Source organism: Polypterus senegalus, chromosome 8 (genome assembly GCF_016835505.1).
Source record: "Polypterus senegalus isolate Bchr_013 chromosome 8, ASM1683550v1, whole genome shotgun sequence".
In the NCBI taxonomy this organism is placed as follows: Eukaryota; Metazoa; Chordata; class Cladistia; order Polypteriformes; family Polypteridae; genus Polypterus; species Polypterus senegalus.
In genome coordinates this window covers 8311308-8337691 of record NC_053161.1, presented here as the reverse complement: position 1 = coordinate 8337691, position 26384 = coordinate 8311308, and the positions used below count along the sequence as shown (strand labels likewise).

Below are 26384 nucleotides of genomic sequence, written 5' to 3'. Positions count from 1 at the left end.
CATTTAAAAACTGCATTTTGTGTTTACTTGTGTTATATTTGACTAATGGTTAAATGTGTTTGATGATCAGAAACATTTTATGTGACAAACATGCAAAAGAATAAGAAATCAGGAAGGGGGCAAATAGTTTTTCACACCACTGTGTGTATATGCATCGAAGGTTCCCAGCTGTGCTGGTACAATCTCGTGCGATGTCCACGGCTGTGTTTAATGTTAGCTAAGACCCGGCACTTAAAAGTTTCTCTCGCAGTTTCGCTGAGTTTGTGCCAAACACCACCCTGACCATCTCATCATCCTCTGCATAAGCACAGTCCTTCACCCGTGAATATTTAGCAGCAGTGTTTGTATTGGATTGCCGCTGACGGACGGCCTTATATGGGTAGGCACTAAATTACATCGAGCAGAAGTCTATTATAGTATATGGATGAAAAAATAGGTTCCAGTTATGACCATTACGCATAGAATTTCAAAATGAAACGTGCCCAACTTTTGTAAGTAAGCTGTAAGGAAAGAGCCTGCCAAATTTCAGCCTTCTTCCTACACGGGAAGTTGGAGAATTAGTGATGAGTGAATGAGTCAGTGAGGGCTTTGCCTTTTATTAGTATAGATTTTTAGATAATAAAGCTGTGTTATTGGAAGTGGAAATATATTTTTATATGATAATAAATTTAAGAAACACAGATATAGTCCCACAATTTCAATTAAAGGTATGAAAATGGATGGTGTACACTTAATTATAGGAAACTAAGAGAGGAAAGAATAAATACAGGGTAAAATCATTAATTGCACACTCATTGTAAAGATTTTCGTAAAGAAGAACATATTGGTATTGATTAGCATAATTTTGATATTTGCACTATATATTTTCAAAAAACATGCACAGTGTATGACTTAGTGAAACTTGTTTCCAACTTTTGTAGCACATAAACACTTGTGAATGAAACATATGACAGAGAGAAAAATTAAGTGCACACACCAAAAGAATAAATGTTGTTTAAAATAAGAAGAAAAAATATGGTTATCCTTTTGTGATATCATGTAAATCATGCAAAATGTACAACCATCTACAAGACCTAGAAATCCAGAAACTATTCAAGAAACTGAAAAGTTAATTTTTTATATGAATAATTTAGGCTTTTTTGATGTTAAACATATCCATTGTTATAGGCTGCTTTTTGGATTATGTAAAATATAAATTAACCCATATGAAATAACATTTCATATACATACTGTATAGTGCATGTAGAAATGTGACTACTGCTGATTCAGAGTGCAATTTTTGATTCACAGTATTTTTTAATGAGAATTTGGCATAAGGAATGGTCAAGTCATATCAAAGATTTACTTTGGGCATTCATATAGTATTTATGACAAAATATGATATTTAAAAAATCCAACAAAGGTTTTAACATCTTTCATCAAGTGGGAAACCAGTAAGTTAATTTTAGTATTAGAAGTATTATTATTGAATATAAGACTGGAAAGTGATAACGGCATACCTGGTTTTATTATACATTTGATCAATATTCTGTTTTTTAGGGCACTGGGAAAAGGGATGTTGCCCAAAGCCAGATCTTGGCTCAACAGCCTACACTAGCAGAAGTAAAAGGCACTCTTGCTATTGATGCTGCTTGTGTTTTAAATCCTAAAATATCTTCTTACTTCACTGAGGTCTTCATAACAGGAATGACCTGAAGTATGTGTGAGAGTCCCCATAAGGGCAGTTATTAAAGATGGGGTTACTTGGGCTACCATCCCCCACTTTCTTTAGGTCCATACAATGGTTGTGACTTGAAATGTGTGTGAGTCGCCACTAGATTAGTTAGTGGCGATGGGGTTTCTTGTGCCACTGTACACCCACTTAGTTTAGGTCCGCAGAGTGGTTGTGATCTGAAATGTTGGGAGTTCCCACAAGGATAGCTATATAAAAGATAGATTTTAAATCCTAAAATATCTTTCTACTTCACTGAGGTCTTCATAACAGGATAACCTGAAATATGTGTCAGACCCCACAAGTATAGCTATATAAAAGATAGATTAACTCCTGCTCACCCCTTACTCTATGTCCCCACAGTAAATGGGAACTGAAATATATGTAAGTTCTCACTAGGAATGTTGGTGGTGCTTCAGTACTTCTACCTCATTCTAATTCATTTAGGTCTCCATAATAAAAATGAACTGCTATAAATGCTAATCCTAATAATGATGGTTAATGAAGAAAGGTTGACTCTCCTGTATGTGTTGCACTTATTCTTAAGACCTAAAGAACTGTTGTCTTGTCTCGTCTCCATATTCAACATTCAAGATTTGGCCTGAAATATGTCTTAAGCATAATCTGATTTAATTTACAATATGTACAGCATACTATAAAATCTGGTATTCTGTTATCCCTGTAATTGCCTATAACGACACTTAACAATTATTTGAGCAGAAAGTACTTGAATGTAACTGGCCTTTGCAAAGTGTAAAAGTAAAAAACAACAATGATAGCAATAGTAGGAATACTGCTACTACTACTGATAACAACAGTAATAATACTAACACATCATAATGTGTGTTCAGTGAATATGAAACCCAATTATATTTTTACAGACTGAAGACAATAGTGGATTTGACACTGAATCAGTTTCTTCAGAAAAGAGTGAGCTTGATTATACTGTGCCAAAACTTTAGCGCCCTGACAGTATTATTGTAAGTTATACCTTGATGGCATAAACTTTATAATTCAATATTTTCACTATAAAAGTAACAGTCTGAGTATTTGATAGTGGGTTTTGAAATATTAAGCAATTGCTGCATGTATATACATTATTAATAATAAATATAAAACAAATCCATCATTAATCCAATAATGTAGTTTTCAACACTTGTAAATCGGTATGCAGTATAGGGACTTGGTTCTAGATGGCTTTCTTATATTTTTAATAGGTGAGCGAAGAGATCCTTCAAAACTGTTCCGAGTCATCAGATTCCAGTATGAAAAGCGATGATGACTACATTCCTAAGTCATCAGAAGAGAGTAGTCCAGACTGCAGTAGTGACAGCTTATCAGCACACATGAGTGACAAAATAGATAAAGATGAGAAATCCTCTGCGTCATGTTTCACGTGTGATAGACCTGTACCTGATTCCATTTTTTCAGACTCTGAAAGCAAAGAATATGATTCAGTATCTGTAAAGGCAATTTCTGTAAAAACCAGTGGAGGAAGAGTATATGATAAAAAATATTTTTGCCTTTTCTGTGGTAAGTCCTATGCAAAAATTGCCAGGCATATTGAACAAATTCATTACAATGAGACTGAAGTTGCTAAAGCTCTCCAGTTTCCAAGAAAATCAAAAGAAAGAAGACTTTAAAATAGATCTTCTTCAAATCAGAGGCAATTTTGCTCACAATATGGAAGTTTTAAAAATGGGGAAAGGAATGCTCACACCTCAAAGACAACCTAGAAATTGTTTGCCATCTAAAGATTTTATGCATTGTTTAAATTGTCAGGGTTTTTTTTTTTAAGAAACAATCTTTGGTGACACATGAAACATTGCAAGCTTAGAAAGCGTGACCAACCAAAACCTGGAAAAAATAGGGTCCAGTCTTTGTGTGTATTTGCTGAACTTGTGCCTCCTGGTGTTGACAATGGCCTTTGGAAGCTAATGAATGAAATGATACAAGACGACATTTCACTTATTGTCAAGAAGGATCCCTGCATTTTACAAATGGCACGACATCTCGTTAACAGGCTTGGTTCAGACATATCTAAACATGAATACATTCGTCAGAAGATTAGAGAGCTTGGTTGTTTGTTTTTATGTGCAAGACGAATAACACCATTGCAAAATATATAGACTTCATAATTCCATCTAGCTTTCCACATGTAGTAACAGCAGTGAAATATGTTGCTGGGTACAACCAGGAGAATGGCACAATGAAAACTCCTTCATTAGCACTGAAGCTTGGCCGCAAGCCCAGGCAGTGGTAGAATGATGGTAAAAATTCCCAAAGCTTCTGAAAAATGTATGAAACCCAGTGGAATGAGCTAATTTCGTCTGTAGCCCTAAGATGTTTGAGAGAGTCAACGTGGAATGCACCTCAGCTTTTACCTTTTACCAAAGATGTGAAAAAAATGCATTTGAATGTTTATGACAAACAAGAAAAAAATTACAGAAATCTTCTAGCTGAAGGCCTCTGCAAGGAACTGGGCAAATCTTGCAAATGTCACTTTAACACATATTATTTTGTTTAATCGCAGAAGACAAGGAGAAGTTTCCAGAATGCTTCTAAATACCTTTTTGTTAAGAGATGTATCTGATTTGCATGGAGATGTTGCTCTTGCTCACAAAAGCTTTGCCATCTCTTCATCAGAATTGAAATTAAAGGCAAGCTTGAAAAGAAGGTTCCTATACTGCTATGCACAGAGCAATGAAGTTGCTTGCAGAAACCAGAGAAGTTTGTGGTGTGCCATGTGACAATAACTATATGTTTGCAAGACCTTTGGCTGTATCTCATTTTCGTGGATCTGATTGTATTCGGCTTTTTGCCAACGGATGTGGAATAAAAAGTCCTAAAACACTTTCATCGACCAAACTTGGAAAACATGTGGCAACTCTGTCAAAAGTCCTTAACTTGAACGATACAGATTTGATTCAGCTGGCTGATTTCCTTGGGCATGACATTAGAGTGCATATGCAATACTATCGTCTCCCAGAAGGCACTTTACAGTTGGCTAAGATCAGCAAAATTATCTTAGCCCTAGAAACTGGGTGCCTTGGAGAGTTTAAAAGATAAAATCTGGAGGATATCGCCATTGTTCCAACTGGTAATGACCATTTTCTGTCTCTCTATCTGCCTTCGTGTATACATATGCATAGCCAAACTTGGCATACTGCATAGCAAACACAACACTTGTAAATGTAAAAATAGTTAGGAATTTTGGCAGATCTGTCATGTTTGACATGACAAGGGCACCTCCTCCTTTCCACTTCCACTTTGGTTATACAAATATGTTCCAAAATGTATGATGTTGAAGTATACCTCACATGCTGATAAATTAGTGTACTGTAGAAACCCACTTTTTCAATAAAGACAGATATACTCTGAAGTTAACCTAACCTAATGGCCCTAGTCCACTTGAAGTGAACAAGATTTAGATAATACCAAACTAATTACATTCCTAACTAGTGGACATCTCTACCAGAATTCCTGAACCAATTTTATTTTTGTAAGCATTTACTTTCCTTCTGAGTATTCAAAGTTCAGTTTTGTATTTGACTATCGTGTATAGTGATGTATTTAAAAGTACAGTAGACCCTCGGTTCACGACCATAATTCGCTCCAAAACTCTGGTCGTAAACTAATTTGGTCGTGAACCGAAGCAATTTCCCCTATAGGATTGTATGTAAATACAATTAATCCGTTCCAGACCGTACAAACTGTTATAGTTAATTAAACCATAGAATGCACAGTGTAATAGTAAACTAAATGTAAAAACATTTAATAACACTGAGAAAACCTTGAACAACAGAGAAAACTAACACTGCAGTAGTTTGCGCTATAGCGCTACCAACTGCTGGCTAAAAGCACTTTTTTAATAAGTTTTAAGCACAGGGAAAAAAATGAACATTTGAAAAAAAAAATCCGTAATTTAATAAACCACCAAAAAAAATAACATTGCAGCATTCTTTAACTACCTTCCTACCTTAATGCGTCCAGCTCTCTCTCGCACTGCCTGTGTGTCTGCATCTCACGCTGCCTGTGTGTGTGTGTGTGTGTGTGTGTCGCGCTCTCTCGTGCTGCCTGTGTGTCTGCATCTCGTGCTGCCTCTGTGTGTGTGTGTGTGTGTGTGTGTGTGTGTCTCGCTGCCTGTGTGTCTGCATCTCGGGCTGCCTCTCTCTGCCTGTGTGTGTGCACATTTCGCACTGTGTGTGTGTGTCATGCTCTTTCTGCGCTGCCTGTGTGTGTGTGCGCGTGCTGCCTGTGTGTGTGTGTGTGTGTTGCGCTCTCTCGCTCTCTCTCTTGCTCGCTGCACAGGAAATGCATAGGGAGAGACTGAACATGTACAGACCGAAAGGGAAACTGGCTTGTTCGTATACCGAGTGTTTGGTCGTGAACTGAGGCAAAAGTTTGGCGAACTTTTTGGTCGTAAACCGAGTTGTACGTGTACCGAGACGTTCGTGAACCGAGGTTCCACTGTAGTTCCTATTTTTTCTTTGACTTTTATTAAAAGATCTTTTTTTACTGTAGAAAAAGTAGTGATTGAAAATGAAACATCAGAAAGTGAGGAAGAATTAAGTGATCATGAAGGTGAAGCAGGTAAGCTCTTATACATTTCACCTTACTTTGTAAATCCATTGGTGTTAAAGTTTATTGCTTTCTAACTATTCCTAAAATGATTTGATAAAATTTTGTTAAATTAATTAGGTTAAATAATTCTTGAAATTTTGTAACATAATTGCTTATGTTGTGTTTAGAAATGCAAGTAAAGCAAAAGCAGATGAAACGAGCACAGGGCCAAGTTCAGGAAACAAAAGTTAACAGTGTTTGCCAAGGTGAGTACACATCAGTCCTACAATAAAGATTCTTTTTTAACTAAGCTATACAGAAGTTTATATTCTGCTAATTGGAATTTTCTGGTGCAATTTTTAGGTCGTAAACGAGTGAAGAGGACAATGTGGAGTGAAGAAGAAACAAGAGCAGTGGAAAAACATTTGGCCAAATTTATAAATATATTTAAAGTGCCAGGAAAGAGAGAGTGTGAGGCCTGCATCCAAAATGAACCACAAGCTCTCAAAAATAGAGATTGGCTGGGTGTCAAATTCTATATAAAAAAATTGCCTCACTGAAGAGAAAGGTTTAAAACAAGTGTTTCCGCTATAAAAGGTGTTCATTCAAAATTTAGTTATGGGAAACAAGTTAATCCGTTTACATTAGGTCTTTTCATGGTAATTGAAAGCAGCAGTTCCAAAAAGCCAGTTACTTCTTTGCTCTTTAAATAATTTGTATTTTGTACGTTTATATGCACTTACATAAAGACATACACACGGTTAATATTTGCAGGCTATTTCTTCATTTAGAAAAATGAAGAATAATCTTAAAAGAGCAGTGCTATTAGCCTATTTAGATTTAATTTGTTTTCTCTTAATTATTAATGCTCTTAGGTTAATACAGAAAAAATAGTTTTTCAAAGTCTTGATCATTAGTTAATTCAATCATGGCCAGCGATTCTAACTTGTGTGGTGCCACCAGGGGACTTGGGCCTTGGGCCTTGGTAGCTTTACTCAAGGTAGAAAGCACTGGTGTTGGGTTACTGATTTAAAAGAACTACCAGTAGTGAATCAGAGTAATTATTTCATGCTGCAAACTTATAATACAGAAAACCTGCAATATTTACTGATTCCTTAAACATTCATTTTAAATTAATTTGCTTCTTAGTAACATTAAATTTGAGCACACATTTACAAATATTGCAGTACTCATTGATTCAGATCAATTTCAAATATATTTGAGCAATTGCAGTTGAAGCTAAGATGTCTTGAAATAGTGAAATCTAGATATTTCTGGATCAAGCAAGTGTCAAATATCTGAATGTCCTTAAGGCCAACATATCTAACATATTTCAGAGTTGTCACCCCTTCTTGTTCTTAAGGTTGGTTTATTCTCCCAAAATGGAAGTTTAGATATTGGAGATCTGTTAGTGACATGCTAAAATAATTTCAGCCTCCTGACTTTAGTCAACCATTAAATCATTAACATCTATTAATCATCTCCCTCCATAAATCGTTATAAAAAAAATGTAAAATTCTGTTAGACATTGGTCTACAAAATTTGTTTTAATGGTCTTTATAATGTCTGGTTCTAAGGAAGGGCAGGTAATCCCAAAACACATCAGCTTCAAGGTCATCGTGCTATTCTACTTTAGATTTGGCTTTGTTAAGATGATATTGTTTTAGGTTAAATTATGTGTATTTATTGCATATTTAGTATAATGTGAGCAATCTACAAATGTTCTGGCTGAAAGAATATTGTGAACTTGTGTCTAGGTGCTCAGTTTTAATATTTTTTACTAAGAGGTGATGTAACTCAAATATAATGTGTACAGAAGCCAGTAAATAATGTAATTTTTAATATTCTTCAGTTGCTTTTTTGCTTACTTTGATAAATGAATGTTTAATTAGATGCTTTGGATTAATGTTTTAATTACTTTTTCATAATTCGTACACTGGAGTTGTCAATGTAGAGATGTTTCACAATGGAATACTGTATGCATGGGAGGCAATTCTTCAAAGCCAAGTAGTAACAGTGAACCTTAGCCTGGATGCAGGTGCATTTTAATTTTACTCATTAAAAAAATACATTTATAATTAGTTTTATTTATTTTATAATACCCGCACTTTGCAGCGGAGAAGTAGTGTGTTAAAGAAGTAATGAAAAAGAAAAGGAAACATTTTGAAAATAACGTAACATGATTGTCAATGTAATTGTTTTGTCACTGTTGTGAGTGATGAGTGTTGCTGTCATATATGTGTATATATATATATATATACTATATATATATATATATATATATATATATATATATATACACACACACACATATATACATAGATATAGATATATATATACATATATACATACATATATACACATACATCCACATATATATATATGTATATATATACATATCTACATATACACACATATATATACATACTCCCGCTCTTACGTGCAAGTCTGCGTGGATATTATGAACTATCGTATCTGTTCAAGTTCTATTTAAATTTTAAATAGAAGGAATTTTTATTTAGTCGACAAAATTATTAATAATATATTATTCCGGAATAAATCAACTCAAACCTTAAATAACTTCCATAAAAATATATCCTGTCTAAATTATACAAGTTAGAAATAAAGTGAACATTAAAAGAACAAACATTCAAATTTCTTTACTCTTATGTAATTTTATATAAAAAATAAACTTAAATTTTAAATATCCCAAAAGATTTTGCTCTCCATAAAAATATATCCTGTCAAAATTATACAAATTCAAATAAGAACATGGTGCATAACAAAACCTGGTAATATAAATAAAATTTGTTCTTTTCAGCAATAACAAATCAAATCATTCAGTTGTCTTTGCTCTTATGTCATTTTATCAGATTTGGACGCCTGGCATCTTTTTTTGGCAACAAGTTCGTTTATGTTTGGTGTGAGGTTCTGTGTTGTGGAGATTCTCAGGATGGACTGCAGGTGCTCATCAGTGAGGCAACTCCTGTGTGCTGTTTTGTTAGTCTTCATGACTGAGAAGAGCTTCTCACACAGATATGTGCTACCAAACATGCACAAGGTTCGAGCCGCATGTAGACAGAGCTGGAGCATTTGTGCGGGAATAGAGTGATTAAACTGTGCGGGCCGTGCAGTATCTTACTTTGCCTTCAGTGTGCCATTACACTGCAGCTCAATCACCTCCATCTGAATCTGCACAGGTGCAGTTTCCACATCGACAACAAATAGGTTGCGAAACAACTCAAAATTCTTTTTTTGTTCTTCAAAGTCACCAAAGCGCTGTGCTATCTCAGTGCGCAGTGCGCTCAGTTTATCAGCAAAGTGCGTATTTGGGAACACCGCTGTGCCGATTTGGTTCAAGATTACTTGGCAAAAGGGAAAGTGGGGCAAGTTGCACTGGTGCATTTGTGTCTCCCATTAAAGTAGCTTCACTTGAAAACACTGTGATTTTGCACGGGTAAAAACGTCTGCTGAAGTGTCAGATTCTTCTTTAACTCTTCTGCTTTCTGTATCTTGTGCATTGCATTCAGGTCTTTCAGGTTATCTTGATGTTTTGTCTCATAGTGCCGTTTTTAGATTAAATTCTGTAATTACAGCCACATTAGCTCCACAAATGAGACACACAGGTTTACTGGCAATGTCAGTAAACATATACTCAGCGTCCCATCGGTTTTTAAAGGCTCTATGTTCAGAATCACTTTTTCTCTTCGGCATCGTGTGGGCTAGCTTCGCAATAACTTTCAGCATCTTAAGCTAGACTTGATTAACGCGGTAAGTGTTCGGCAAGGCAGCTGAAGCGCTGCATTATAGGATCTGTAGTTTATCGTGTTACCAGCGCTTCATATCCCCGGGCCATTAATAACAATAATACAGTATATAAAATGATCTCGCGGCTGGATATAATTACACGCCGGGCCGGATGTGGCCCTTGAGTTTGACACATATGGACTAAATAGAACTTGAAAAGAAATATTTTTTCTAATGTGATTGTGCAATTCAGATCGAGTTGACACGTACTACAGTACATTGAGCCCGCGTGCTATTGTGGTTTTGCCTGTGTGCCTCAATAAGTTACCCTCCCCTCGCTCTTACTTTTTTACCGTTCATCTAATGCAGTGTTTCCCAAACTCGGTCCTGGGGACCCCCTGTGGCTGCAGGTTTTTGATCCAACCAGCTTCTTTTTTTAATTGAACTCCTGGGCTAATTAAGTGAACTGATATTTCCCAAGTTCTGTGTTTAGGGAACTAATATAGAAATTAGAAAACTAAGTTTGCGAAAAAAAAATATTAAAATGTACCAAGCAGTTATATAGGAATGTTTTTTGTTTTCTTTTTAACAGTATTTTCATCTTGATTTTCATTCTACTTTTCTAGGTGTTCTAATTGTTTAATTAATCCATTATTTACTAATTAGTGGGTCTGACTCTAAAGTAGTTGTAGCCTTTGATTATTCAGTGTTGTTTGCCTGGGTGTCTGATCTGCTTGTTTTAAATTGTCATTATTAAGATACAACGAATGGGGAAAAACTGCACAGAGAAAGGGCAAAGTATAATGAAATCAACAAAAGAGAGTTAAGCATTTAAATCTATGGCAAAAGCACAAATATTTATAAATGTCTTATAAATGTAAAAATCATGCTGCTGTGCTTTTCTCAATGTCGAATAAAAGAAAAAAAAATACCAGCTAATTAAATGAAATCAGTGTTATCAGGTGTTGTCACTGATTAAGAATCCGGTTTGAACAAAAACCTGCAGCCACAGGGGGTCCCCAGGACCGAGTTTGGGAAACACTGATCTAATGAATACACTGATTATGGCTTTACCAAAACAATCATTGATCTCGAATAAAGTATCCATTATTCATAAAGCTTCAATTGGTGATCTGTCTTTCTGCGTTAACCGCATATTTTTTTCATACGACTCAAACCAAGCGGATGCGAGGCTAAAATGAATCGAGAAGCGCGCGTACATACTTAGTGTATCCCCTCTCGGGAATTGAACCTCGGAAGTCAGCGCTAGAGGCGAAGCCTCTACTATTGCGCCACGGCGTGCGGTTTGTCTATTTGAGCATAGCAGTGTAATTCGTTTTTTTGTTCAGCACTCTTTGGAACTGCTGCTTTTTGTCTGCGCACTGCGTTAGTTCACGTGAGCCACTGAATATGTTTTATATGTCACTCGCTCACTTCTAATTGTTTCGCTGCCTTCTTAATTATATAATGCATGTTTTCTTCAGCGCTTTTTGTAGCTCTTCCTGGTTTTCTACGTAATGCGTGATTACGTGAGAGACGTGATGATGTCACACGAAACTCCGCCCCCCACGGCTTTTGAGCTCAACTCCATTACAGTAAATGGAGAAAAATAGCTTCTAGTTCTGACCATTATGCGTATAATGAAACCTGCCCAACTTTTTTAAGGAAGCTGTAAGGAATGAGCCTGCCAAATTTCAGCCTTCTACCTACACAGGAAGTTGGAGAATTAGTGATGAGTCAGTCAGTCAGTGAGGACTTTGCCTTTTATTAGTGTATATATATATATATATATATATATATATATATATATATATATGCATGCAGTTGGGCTAGCATCCCGCCAGGATGGGTGTGGGTCTCCTACCTGATTTGGAGGCCTGTATGGTTGAGCAGCCTGGAGTAATTTGAATCTTTACTGGGATAGATGATGTTCCATTATCTGGGCAGGAGGCCTTCATGGATGGATGGTGTGGATGGAGGCACACCCTGGCCAGGGGGGTTTCTGCTTCCGTTCCAGGTCAGTAGGACTTAATGGAAGGGTGGAGGGAGTCTGCCTCTCAATGCAGTGTGCTACCCCCATGTTCCAAGTAGATACATCCCTCTTTAGGCCCTGTGTGCATGTAAGGGACTTCTTGGGAGCTGTAGTACCTGATGGGCATCTCTACTATAATATTGACTGATGTAAGAATGTTCCATCTGTAGAATAGGGATGTCCTCCCTAAGTAGGTCCCCATGGCGGCAGCCAGAAAACATAGCAGGGCTGCCAATCGGGACTATGATTCTTGGGTAGCCCTACAAGTACACACATGGGAATCCCTACAGATGGATGTCACCACCTGGTGCTAGGGGCACACAGCCCAGAGAAGTAGTCTCCCTTTATCCTTCCCTTAAGTCCTCCCGACCGGAAAAGGAAGCAGCAACCATCCTGGGCGGAATGTGCCGCACCATTCACCCATTAAGGCTTTCCAGTTAGTAAAGGGAATACAATCTATCCCAGCAGGGATTCCAGTCACTCCAGGCTACTTATCCATACAGTCCTCCTTGTTGGTTCATCTGCCTCCTATGTTAAAATATAAAGCTAATATATTAACATAGATATAAATAAATTAGTATGGCATTTTCATTTACAGTGATCCCACGCTATATCGCGCTTCGACTTTTGCGGCTTCACTCCATCGCGGATTTTAAATGTAAGCATATCTAAATATATATCACGGATTTTTCGCTGGTTCGCGGATTTTTGCGGACAATGGGTCTTTTAATTTATGGTACACGCTTCCTCAGTTTGTTTGCCCAGTTGATTTCATACAAGGGATGCTATTGGCGGATGGCTGAGAAGCTACCCAATCAGAGCACGTATTACATATTAAATAAAACTCCTCAATGATATACGTTCGCACATTTCAAAGCTCTAACAGCCCATATTGATTTTTGATTGTTTGCTTTTCTCCTGACGGAGGGGGTGTGAGCAGAGGGGCTGTTTGCACAGAGGCTGTTAGCTTAGAAGATACGGATGCTCCTCTAAAAAATGCTGAAAAGACTACCTTCACATTTATCCCTTCACTTCGGCGGCTTTATCGCGGTGCTTCGTTTACTTAAAAACCAAACAGCCGTATTGATTTTTGTTTACTTTTCTCTCTCTCTGACATTCTCTGCTCCTGAAGGCGCTCCTTTGAAGAGAAGATATGTTTGCATTCTTTTAATTGTGAGAAAGAACTGTCATCTCTGTCTTGTCATGGAGCACAGTTTAAACTTTTGACTAAAGGGTGTTATTTCATGTCTAGAGGGCTCTAATAATGTTAAAATCGTATTTAGAAAGTCGTAAACAAGTTTTCTATGCTCTAACTGCGAAAATATTCATAAATAAAGATTTATAAATAAAGAATCCTACTTCGTGAAAATTCATATCTGTCTGGAGCGGATTAACCGCGATAAATAAGGGTTTACTGTATAACTGTGCAGAGAATATTTATAAACAGTGTGGGAGAGTTTCTAAGGGCTTAAAATATATAAAAATAACCATACAAACATATGATTTCTATTTCGCGGATTTTCACCTATCGCGGGGAGGTCTGGAACGCAACCCCCGCGATCGAGGAGGGATTACTGTAATTCATTGAACAGATTACCTGTCACTCATAAAGAAAATTACTGTGAACATGTTAGTAAATTAGAATCGCATACAGTACAAGCCTCTGATCTGATGTACCAGTCTTATTACAGTGGTATTATTTCTTCCGGCTCTCAAATAATGTAAATTAAATAAGATGCAGCTCTTAAAACATCAATGTTTTACAACATGCTACCTCAGTTTATATGTTAAGATGTTTATGTAGTGTTTTTTGTGAGACTGATTTATTTAATAAAATTTAATTAAAAACTTTTTCCAAGACTTATTTTGTTTAACATCCCGTGACCCTGTATTCGGATTCAGCGGGTTAGAAAATGGATGGATGGATGGATATTTTGTTTAACATACACATTCCACTGCTAATGTTAATAATGTCTTGGACAGAACTGTTCAGTGCTGGTATCCAGTTGTTGGTAAGGGCAAGAGAGTTTATAAGGTAGATTTTGCTTTTCTGTGTAAAACTAGAGAATGTTGTGTGGCATAAAATTCACTGTTTATATTTAACTACAGTTTATATGTTGAATGAATCTTTATTTCAGTTGAACTCAACTTATAGGGGGTTATGAATGCAATCTTTTGTTTTTATATTCTCCCATGTCCTGTTTCAGAGCTTTGTGAAAATCAACTGTTAAAAATGTTAGTAGACAGCTAAACATTTGCACAAAATGTCAATGTGGCCTAATGGACCACACTTAAAATGGTACTTTATATCCCAGAAGATCAACTTCTGGCTATACACAGCCATCTGCATTTTTTGTAATGTTAGCTTCAAGCTTCTTTTATATTAAGCCTCTTCTTGATGAGGACTTGAGTTTAAGCTTCATAAAACAGACTTCACTGAAGGCAATATTTGTTAAAGAATTCAATGCTGATTCATAGTGGAAATTCTAGGTTTAAACATTAATAATATGGACAGGTTTGAGTCTCTTGTGCTGTGCTTGTTTGTTTGTTGATTAATGATAGACAATGAATCGGAGATGTTACAGTCAGGACAAGTATTGTATTCAAATTTTCATTTAAACTTGCTAAAGACCTAACAGGTATTGAACTGAATAATATCTAGCAATCTGCAGTTAAGTTAATGTCCTATTCGCACATTATTGAAGAGCTTCACAAGCATAACATGATCGTGCTAATGTTTCTTTTAGCCTCAGTAAGCATCTCTCAAATAGCAAGATTTTTCAGACAGAGCCATGGTTTATTTATTTGTGCAAATCTGTGGCTTGATTAATGAGAGTGATAGTCTTTTTGAAAACAGTAAAAAAAATATTGCATTAAATTATTTTTAGTTTCAAATTAATAGATTACAATAAAGTTTATGTTGGAACTGGTTTGAGAAAATGTCTGAATATTATGACTGAATTGAAATTGGTGGTTGATGTTTAAAGTACTGACTTGATTTTTTAGTCTTCATTTAATAGCACATGCTTGTTCAACAAATACACCAATCAGCCACAACGTTAAAGCTACTGAGAGGTGAAGGGATGGGAGCAATTATCAAGGGATGGGATACACTTGGCAGCAAGTGAACAGTCAGTTCTTGAAGGTCATGTGGTAGAAGAAGGAAAAGTGGGAAATCGTAAGGATCTGAGCAACTCTGACAAGGGCTACATTGGGATGGATAGATGACTGGGACAGAGCATCTGCCTGCACTCTCTTTTTCACTTCTCTTCCACAGTCCTCATTACTCTGTACTGTCGATCCCAAGTATTTAAACTCATCCACCTTCTCCAACTCAACTCCTTGCATCCTCACCATTCCACTGACCTCCCTCTCATTCACGCACATGTATTCTGTCTTGTTCCTACTGACCTCCATTCCTCTCCTCTCCAGAGCAGATCTACACCTTTCCAGGGTCTCCTCAACCTGCTTCCTACTCTCGCTACAGATCAGAATGTCATCAGCAAACATCACAGTCCACGGGGACTCCTGTTTAATCTCGTCTGTCAGCCTGTCCATCACCATTGCAAATTAGAAAGGGTTTAATTAATAAATGTTGTAACTGATTGGTGTAAAAGATGGTTTTTCACAACTTTCATTTTGTTATCTTACGTGAGCTTTATATTATGGACAGCTATTCTTTTCTTCTGTTTACCTTGACCTTGAAATTTAAACACTTATGAAATTCACCCTGGTGGGATGGGCTAAAGGTGTATCATTTTATGTTAGTTAAGCAAAAAATCAAAAGAACAGAATATGGGATTAAAATTGATATCTAGAATTGCTAGGCTATAGTGCTGAATTTGTATTAAAAGATAACAAATACATAATATATGAAAATGTCACAGGTAAATTGAACTATAATCTTGCACAGATTCAAAAGGACAAGATTAAAAAAAGAAAAATAAAATAATTATGTGAAATGGTTTCAGATACTTGGAACATATAATTTTTATCTATAATTTTAGAGGATAATTTCAAACTGCATATGTAATATGAATTTCTAAGAAATCAAAAAGCATGCTCGCATATCTGTAAAGGAACAATTATTTCCTATAGTGTGTTTAATATCTGACAAAATGCATATGTAAATCAGTGTCCAAGTTCTCCCCATACAACGGTCAATTCTGAGTGACTGTATGTGTGTGTGTGTGTGTGTGTGTCCGTCCCCGTCAGTAATGATGGTTTTGTCTGCTGAAATTTTAGCATTCAATTTATAGTATTATACTGATTACCTTCAGGGAATCTGTTTGTGTGTTCAAGCCATTTCTAGCCTGCACAGCTTTTTGCATGCGGATGTGAGTAGAAAACATTACATAAGTTTAAAGCTGGTGTCCTGACCAGGTTTCTGTTGGTTAGTGATTGTTTAATGTTTTTCTTATTTTTGAGTGCCTTTATTTTCTGGAATATACATATGTGTTTTCTGTTTGTGCAAGAAGTGTGAAGATGGAAACCATTTTCCACCTTGGCAATTGGTAACACTAATGGCCGATTTATACTTCATGCTCAGAATGCGTACATGCATGCACTATGGCTGGCACAAGTTTCCAGTGTTCATTTGACCTGTCCTATGAGCATGTCCTCAGAAATGAATGTGACACGTGTGCAAGTTGCAGTACCAGCAAAAAAATCAAGGGGTGCAGTGTGTTCAAGTTGAAATGTGACATCAGAGTACCTTTTTACTATCAACATGTGACAGCAAGCCGATTTGCAGATCCTACAGGATCAATGTACATGCTTCGATGTTTGAAGAATGCAGTGAAGAAATCATCAAACCTAAATAGTGACATACAAATATATTCATGATGGTTTTCTTCATCTATTTCTTGCATAGGCAATACAAGTGTTGCATATTCCCCATTGCACACATTTTAAACTTCTGACATACAAGGTTCTGTGTTGTCTTTTTTTTTTTTCCAACTTCACAACAGCATCAGCATTAACAGGGGCATATTTGAGCCACAGAGAAGAAAAATTAGGTACATGGTGATGAAAAAGGATAGAGTGGAACTCATAGTTTATGTTGTCATTAAAGTAAAATGTAGTAAACGTCATCTTAAAACTGAGCCACTTTTTAACCACAACGTGTTTTTTAGAGCTTCCTCCTACACTGACAGCAGCAGCAACACACAGTGATTACTACACAAAACACATTAAATTTATAATATTCCAGCTCTGTGCACATGTAGAATCCTGATATACTTGATATCACTTTCAAGATGAAATTTGTTTAAAGCATGTATGTTACATTTTACATATAATTCGTTAACTTTATTTAAATAATACTGTTAATAATTAAACAAGCGGCACAGTGGTGGAGAGGTAAAGCTGTTGCCTCATAGAGAGTTACATCCCTGGTGTGTTTCCACAGTGTGCTCCGATTTCCTTTCAAGAATGTGCAAGTTTGGGGACTTGGTGATTCTAAAATGTCGGTAGTGTATGTGTGTGCTTGTTTTCACCTTTTGATGAGCTGATGCCCCGACCAGGGATTGTTTCTGCCTCGTGCCCAATGCTTGCTGGAATGGCACATCCCTGGATTATCATTAAACATCCATCATTTTCAGAGATATTGTGGCAAGGTGTCCTGGAAATTTAATGGATGTTTCAAGCAATTCAAAACACAGCGAAGCTGAGCGTTGTTTTCTCACTGTGATGATATCTCGAACTGCTACTTGGTGGAATCTTCCAGATTTACATAAGGTACGCACACAAGTATAAACTGCACACTGCTTGCGTTCCAATTGCGTGTGCTACAGTGGACACTACTGCTATGCAAGTGTCATTTTAGCGTTAATAAATCCCCAAACCTATATGTCTTTGGAAGGAAATGGGAATCCCACCAGGAAAACATGCAAACTCCAGGCAGAGAACACCAGGAACATGATTTCCTACTGCAAGGCAGCAACGCTATCATGCTACCTCCATGCTGCGTCCCCATGTGTAATTATTAACAGTATTCATTATTTGCATGAAGTTAACAATTTATCTGTAAAATATAATGTACATACTTTAATGCATTTTATCTTGAAAGTGATATCAAGTATAAACACAAGGATTCTAAATGTGCAGAGAGCTGGAATATCATAAATGTGTTTTGTGCTGCAGTTGCTGCTTGCCGTTGCTGTCAGTTCAGGAGGAAGCCCCAGAAGCATGTAGTGATTAACAATTGGATCGGTTTTAAGATGACATTTATGGGGGTCTACTTTAATGATAAAATAAATTTCGAGAGTAAAGTGGACATTTCAAGATTAAAGCTGACATTTCCTTTTCACAGTGTCCTTAAATTTTTTCTCTGTGGCCGTACATTGTGATGCTGTTGTGAAGGTGCAAAAAAATAAAAATGTATTGTGTCATTACGTTGGGGAATATGTGACATTTGAATATAAAAGCACCACAAATGCATGTGTATGATGGCATTATGTTTCACTACCTTGAACCATTCATTAAACATCAAAGCATGCACATCGATCTTGTGGGATTTGCAAAGCAGCTTTCTGTCACCTGTAGATATTAAACAGAGACTCTGACATTACGTTCCAACTTGATCACACTGTGCCCCCCGACTTTTTGTTGGTAGTGCAATGTGCGCACATGGCATGTTAATTTCTGAGGATGTGCTCAGAGGACACGTCAAATGAACGTTGGGAATACGTGGCAGCTAAGATGCATGCACGTATGTGTTCTAAGCATGAAGTATAAACCAGCCCTTAGGGTCCAAATTAGGAAAGGTGAGCAAGAAAGAGCTGTCCTTTTATAAAGGCTGCAATTGCAGGAGAACAGGGTCAATTTATCTGCAGTAGAGCAAAGAAGATTCTGTTTGAGCAGAGCTAGCTATCTGAAGTGTTGATTGGACAGGTCTGGGTGTGGCTAGTGAAATTGAACTCAGATTTCCAAAAAATGTGATTAACCACAGGTTTGAATAGTTTTTTTTTCCTTAATAAATGAAATCAACACTTAAAAACTGCATTTTGTGTTTACTTGGGTTATCTTTATCTAATATTTAAATTTAAATTTTTAAATCTGAAACATTTAAGTGTGACAAATATGCAAAAAAAAAAACAGGAAGGGGCAAATACTTTTTCACAGCACTGTGTGTGTGTGTGTGTGTGTGTATATATATATATATATATAGTGTGTGTGTATGTATGTATGTGTATTTTTATGTATGTATATATGTGTATATATATATACTGTATGTATATATATGTATATATATATATATATATATATATATATATATATATATATATATATATATTTTTTTTTTTATCCAACGTTTATAGAATGCACTGTTTTAAGAAGCTTCTACAGTAGTATGGAATTATGTGAATTAGGTGTATTATCTCATGACTTAAAAGGATATAGGAGGTTGGAGTGAAGCACTCCTTTTCTTTTTGTAGCTGGTTTCACTCTCATATTATTTAACATGTCAGCTGACTCAGCCTTGTTTTCAGGGGTACAGGTACATGTTGGAATTGTATTACTTTATTACTCCTTGTCCACTCCCCCAGCATTTCAGATGCCCCCATTAACTTGCAAACAGAATAACAAAACAAAGCATTGCAACATTTTGTGAAACATAGTTTTCCCAAGGATGAAAATATATTTGCTTTGTTTGAAAGAAATAAGTTTTCAATGTTTTAAAAATGCTTCATCCATGCTAAATTAATTACAGTAGACTCTTAGCATTAAATGAGACTCCCATAACATATATTGTGTATATATGTGAGGAAAAGCCTTTTCAGTCATTGGGAGAACAGGCAAACTCCAAACAGACAATGACTGGATTTAGATTCATATCCATTCTCCTCAAGGTCAGTTTGCATATCTGGATAAAAAATGTTGGATCAGGAACTATGGCCAAATTTGTGTGTAACAAACTGCATATCTTAACTTGAACAGTTTATACTCAAGTTATGATACCAAAGTATGACACTAATGATGCTATATTCTATTTAGATCAATGTTTATGCTCCCTGGCTACCATTTGTGATTCTTCATACTCTGCTGTCTTTGAAGACACTTAACAATTCATCCATATCTAACTTTTTTTTAGCTACTTCCTATCTACATTTTTGCCTTCCTGACAAATTGGCAATTTTTTTTATTTTCCTGGGATAAAAATGTGTCTTATTTCCACTTGGCAGTAGCAGATTTGTTTTGTTTGTTTTTTTGTTTTTTAAAGTTAAAGTTGTTTCCTTTGTTTTATTTCTATTTTTTAAGTTCATATCAATTCAGAGATAGCTGTAAAAAATATGATATGTACATAAAGTATGTTATCTTTTTATTCAGTTACCTTTGGGCAGACAGTGTGTTTCTCACTATCGTCGCCTTCGTCGATACTGTGTTTTTTCACATGAGGAGCTTCTTTGCAAGATGGCTGCCAACCCCGACAGTTTAGACGTGGAGCTGGCAGCAGCAGTCTTCAAGGAAATGGGGGAAATGATTGATGAGGAAAAACGACTGAGGGATGCAGTTTTTCATATGGTGAGTGTTTCTCCTGAATCATAAAATGATGGTGTTGAATATATTTGTTAATTAGTACATGCAAGTAAGAATTTCACTGTATTCATGACAATAATGCCCCTATAAACCTATGGTTGTGGATTTGTTGTCCGTGTTTAAATTTAATTTAATGAAAATCCACAAGTTATTTTTCCAAATGTATTTCAGTAAATTAGTTTGTATGCAACTTCATTACTGTGATCATAGAAAGTAAAGAGTCAATTGTGAATTAGATAGAAAGATATTTAGTATAATTAATCATTTGTACTTTGTTTAACATTATGTTAGCAATGAACTATTAAAACTATTAGTTATTATTATAGTTGGGCAGCACGGTGGCGCAGTGGGTAGCGCTGTTGCCTTGCAAGTTGGGAGACCCAGGTTCTCTTCCCGGGTCCACCCTGCGTGGAGTTTGCATGTTCTCCCCTTGTCTGCATGGGTTTCCACCAGGTACTCTGGTTTCCTCCCACAGTCCAAAGACATGCAGGTTAGGTGCATTGACGATCCTAAATTGTCCCTAGTGTGTGTGTGTGTGTGCGCCCTGCAGTGGGCTGGCGCCCCACCCGGGGTTTGTTTCCTGCCTTTGCGCCTTGTGCTGGCAGGGATTGGCTCCAGCAGACCCCCGTGACCCTGTAGTTGGGATGTTGCGGGTTGGATAATGGATGGATGGATTATTATAGTTTGTTCTTAGCAGTACTACTGGTTGAGAACCACTGTTGAGGCATGAACCTGCTTACATTGTCCACAATTTGAATCTTGTCCTGGGTGCATTTTAGACAGTATTAGACAAGATTTGTGTGCACAATTTACGGTTCTTGGCTGCTCTATAGCGTATTTTCCACAAATTGAATATGAGTAAATTTAACAAATAGCTGAGTTCCACTCCTTACATGAAAATCCAATTGAAAGATTCTTTTCTCATCTCCTGAAATAATCATAGAGGAAATTGTTTGAAATTTGTTTAATCTAGAAATGCTATTTAATCCATATCTTTATCAAAACTAAACCATATTGCTTTTGGAGCCAATATTGATAGAAAGTGAGGAAAACTAGGCATAATTATTTTCATCAAGTTTCCAGCCTCTATATAGAAAAAACATTCTTAACATTCTAGGTGAGCTGGTTACCTTGTCACCATAGCCAGTGTACAATGCATTGTCAAGTGATTAGCAGGCGTATTGCACAAGATTGACAAGGTATCATATAATGCAGCATTGTGATGCTGATACTGTATTTGTTGGTATATTTTTTTTTCTTCATTTGATACAAATTTACATTCTAAGGTAACAAACAGTTTTATCATGTAAGTAGACTGACTGTAATATACCTGGCTAAATCCTGTACTAATATGTACAGTACAGTAGGGAATTATAATAATCGATGTGGGATGTGATAAAAGCATGAACATGTTTCTCAGCGTTAGAAAAGGAGAGGAAGGAGCGAACACGTGATATGTTACGGAGGTGAAAGTAAGAATGTTTCTTAATGTGATTTATTTGGGCGGAATAAGAAAGGAAGGAATCAAAAATGACACCAAGATTCTTTGCAGTAGAGACAGGTCTGATGAGATCACTGCCAAGATTGACTGGGAAGGAGCTCATTTTATTAAGTTGCACTTTAGTCCCAGTTTGCAGGAGTTCAGTTTGGTTGCAATTTAAATTTAAAGAGTTCTGCTCCATTCAGGTTTTAATTTCACTGAGGCAAGTTGTGAGCTGATAAAGCTCTGATGAAGTTCCACTTTTAACATTGAAATAGAGTTGAGTATCGTCTCCATAAAAATGATAACCCAGTCCATAGCTACGAATAATATGGCCATTGGGAAGCATATAAATACAGAAAAGCAGAGGTCAAGGACAGAACCTTGTGGAACTCCTTGTATGACTGGTGCTGTGCTGGATCTGCTGTTGCCAAGACTAACAAACTCTTGCCTATCAGTCAGATAGTACTTGAACCACTGGAGGGCAGTGCCAGAGATACCGAGAATGTTCTCCATTCTGCACAGTAGAATGTCATGTCTGACAGTGTCAAATGCTGCACTGAGGTCTACCAGAATTAATATGCTGGTTTGTCCAGAGTCTGCTGCCATAAGCAAATCATTGGTTACCCGTAGCAGAGCAGTTTCACAGCTGTGCTGTGCTCTGAAACCAGACTAAAAAGGGTTCCATCAAATTATTAAAGGTTAAGTAGTTGGCGAGTTGAGATGCTACAACACGCTAAAGAACTTTTGACAGAAAAAGTAAATGGGTAATAGGCCGAAAATTGTTAAGATTGTCATCATCAAGACCTGACTTTTTTTAACATTGGGGTTACAGAAGCGGTTTTAAAAGTGAGCGGCACAAAGCCAGTGTCAAGAGATGAATTTATTATTGTTGTAATAGTTAGGATTATGGCATAAATACAGGTTTGGGATTGGGTTCAGTACACAAGTAGTCGGCCTCATCCTACAAAGCAGGTCATTAACAAAAGCAGATGTGACTGGTGAGAACATAGGGAAGGAGCTAGATGGAGTAGGAAAACAGGGAGAGATATAAACATATGATGTATTTATGTTAGTTGAATTATTTAGATCTTTAATTTTATTACGGAAAAAGTGGATGAATTTCTCACAGACTTCAATAGAAGAGGTAGTAGGGCCAGATGCAGGTTGGGAGTAGTTTATTAACTACAGAGAACAAAACCCTTTGGTTATCGTGGCCACTTTCTATTATTCTGCCATAATGGGTCTTGGCAGCAGTTAGTGCTTCTCTGTAAGCTCTTTGGTGGTCAGAGAAACCCTGTATGTGAACGGTGAGGCCAGACTTACGTGACATTCTCACAAGGTGTCAGCTTGCTGCTTTCATAGATTGCAATTCTGAATTATACCAAGGAGCTGAACGCTTAAAGGAAATCTCCGTATGTTTTAAAGGAGCTGTTTTATCTGATGCTGAATGAAGAGCTGTGTTATAGTGGTCAACAAAACTATCTAGTGTTGATGGAATAGGTGAAGACAGTAAAAGATCAGAAATGGATCCAGAAAGGATAGAGGGACAGATATTTTTAAGGTTTCTGTAAGAAATTTGTTGTTTACAGGTAAGAGGAGGGAGAGGTAATGAGACAGTGAAAAGTACTGCTTTATGGTCAGAGAGTCGCAAATCAGTGCTGTTAGTGTTGGCAAAAGATAGTCCAGATGTACAGATCAGATCCAATATATAACCGCCGGAGTGGGTGGGAAAATCAACACATGTCAAAACAGTCCAGTAAGGATAGGAATTCATTTCTCAGTTTAGATGTGGGGATGTCAATATGGATGTTGAAATCACCAAGAAGACTCTCTGGGAAAAGGAACTTAACTGGGTTAATAGTTCAGTCAGATCAGATAAAAAGGATGCATTGTATTTTGAAGGTACGATAAAGAACAATGAGTAAGACAGAACCTGATTCCATTATTAGTTTAAAAGCCAGACACTCGAAAGACAATGGACAATCAATTGGGATTCTTTTGATGTTTAACTCCACTCTGACAATTACTGCAAGTCCTCCGCCTTGTCTTGAGCTACGAGGCTCTGTGTGGAAAGTGTAACCAGGTGGTGTCGGCATAAATTCATTCAGTTTTTGCCAAGTCTGCATTAAATACAGCATATCAAGTTTGGTGTCAATTATGAATTCTGACAGCACTAATACTTTGCCATTAAGAGATCTCAAATTAAGCAATGCGATATTAGTTGATGAGTCTTCTTTTTGCATAGAGTCGTGACCGGAATTTATTTTCACATACTGTAAATTTGGCACACTCTCACTTCTGTTTCCAGTGACATGAGTAGGATGGCGTATTCCTGAGCAAATGCCGCCTGTGATCTTTTCATTCGCAGCCTAGCAGTGCGGTGACCTGACCTTCGATGTACATATTTTGGACACCGCAAAATACTGGTGTCTTTTAGGATATTCCAGTCAGACCGTTTGCTCTGAACAAATTGTTTAATATGAAAGAGTTTGTCACGAGAGTATTTTAGCATGATACTGAGCAATACTTATATGATAGCAGTGGAGATACAGCACAGCAGAGCTGGTGAGACAGGCGGGTGCAGTGGCGCAGATGAGCGGCAATAGCAAAGCAGCAGAAAGTATAGCAGGAGGAGGTAGCAGGATTTGGAGGTTCCAACATATAGCCACAAATAAGTAATGCTAGATTTTACAGGTGTGATCACCCCAGATCCACAAGCCAGGTGGGTGTGAACATTAGATCAGTCCGTAGTCATAAAGCACAATAAAATGAATCCGAGAGCAGACCAACATAGCAACTATAATCAAGGAGACAGATCTTCCCAGGCTCCTAGATTGCCAGGTGCAAAGAAATTTTCGTAGGTCTTGTCCCGTGATCCACAGATTCAGTTGTTCCTAGTCAAGGTAAAGTCCATAAAGTCCGTAAAAATTAATCCAAATCCATGCAATTCAAGTCAGCTGCATCCACGAACTATATGTACAATAAAGAAATAAAAATGTCTTTAATAAAAATTATTCTTCTAAATAAAATCTTCTGCATGTTTATTTTGTGTATTTTGTGTTTTAATTTTCAGGATGAACTCTCCATAGCTGTTAGTGTTTCTCTACTATATTTAGTATTCTAATTTAGATGTAAATTGACTTATTCATGACATCACAATCACAAATATTGTCATTTTATTTTGCATTCTAATTATATATGTTTTCTCTTTTCATGTGGCTAGGGTGTTATTAACTGTGAACAGGAAGCATTTGAGCTTGTTCCAGATGAAGAGCGGCAGTGTGAAAAATGTAAGACCACGTGCTTTCTCTCAGCACTTACCTGCTCCTGTAATCCTGATCAGCTTGTCTGCCTACATCACGCTGTAGACCTTTGCAACTGCTCTGTTCAAAACAAATGTCTAAGGTACAGTGTTTTTACTTTAAAATGTAATTCTAGATGACATATGATATAGTGCAAGATAACAAATACCCACACAGAATATTTTTATATACATTAATGCTTCTCCTTTTGTTTTGATAGTTATCATTACTTGACGTCTCCATGGTTTGAAACAGTATCATCTTAGACTTGTTTTTTTCTTTATCTTTATGCCTTTTGGGGATCGGTTCATTCACTGTTCACAGTAATAGATATTTTAAGCAAAGGTACCTAGACTTTTGCATATCATTATAGCTGTATTTCCTTATGGCATGACCTTAATAACTTTGAATAGCTTTTATCGCTGTCTAAATATCATAATTCTCATCATATTGTGTGACTAGTAATGCACTAATTTTGGTCCTGATTATTGTTTACCAGGTATAGGTATGCTTTGGAGGAGTTCCCCTCTATGCTTTATGGTGTAAAATCCAGAGCTCAGTCATATGATACTTGGGTTAAAAGAGTAACTGAAGCTTTGGATGCAGAACATAAAAATAAGAAAGGTGAGTACACTGTAAAAGTAGTTATTTTACTTAAGGGAGTAAGTTGGCAAATTTGATCAAATATGCAAAAAAAATCAACTTCCACATATGATAATACTGTTAAAATTAGACTTTCAAGAAGAAATTCAAGGTATAATATACATATTCATGTAGTAAGGCTCATTTAGAATCTATGATAAAAAGATTGTGCAACAAAAATGAAGTAAGCAAATTCAGTTTGATGGTCAACATACTTTCTTCCTATATACCTTAAGATTTTAGGTAAACTGATCACCTGATCCATACTTGAAGGAAGAAATAGTTCAGTTCTTGTTATTAATTAACTAAGTTTGAAATTGATTATCAGGCTTAGATTGTACCGTTTTGTTTGTGATGTTGTCA

At 36.6% G+C, this 26384-nt stretch overlaps 1 protein-coding gene and 1 long non-coding RNA gene across 3 annotated transcripts in view; both read left to right on the top strand.

Moving 5' to 3' along the window:
- kdm5a (lysine (K)-specific demethylase 5A) overlaps nucleotides 1–26384 on the top strand; it is a 159114-nt gene that overhangs the window by 100518 nt on the left and 32212 nt on the right. For both annotated transcript variants that reach the window (XM_039760665.1, XM_039760666.1), the window contains 3 exons: nucleotides 20385–20579; nucleotides 25301–25482; nucleotides 25879–26003. In XM_039760665.1, coding sequence (XP_039616599.1) covers nucleotides 20385–20579; nucleotides 25301–25482; nucleotides 25879–26003 — 502 coding nt within the window. The remainder of the gene's footprint in view (nucleotides 1–20384; nucleotides 20580–25300; nucleotides 25483–25878; nucleotides 26004–26384) is intronic.
- On the top strand, nucleotides 6236–7228 carry LOC120533743. The gene is made up of 3 exons (XR_005634615.1): nucleotides 6236–6304; nucleotides 6463–6540; nucleotides 6638–7228. It is a non-coding gene; the product is annotated as an uncharacterized LOC120533743 (long non-coding RNA).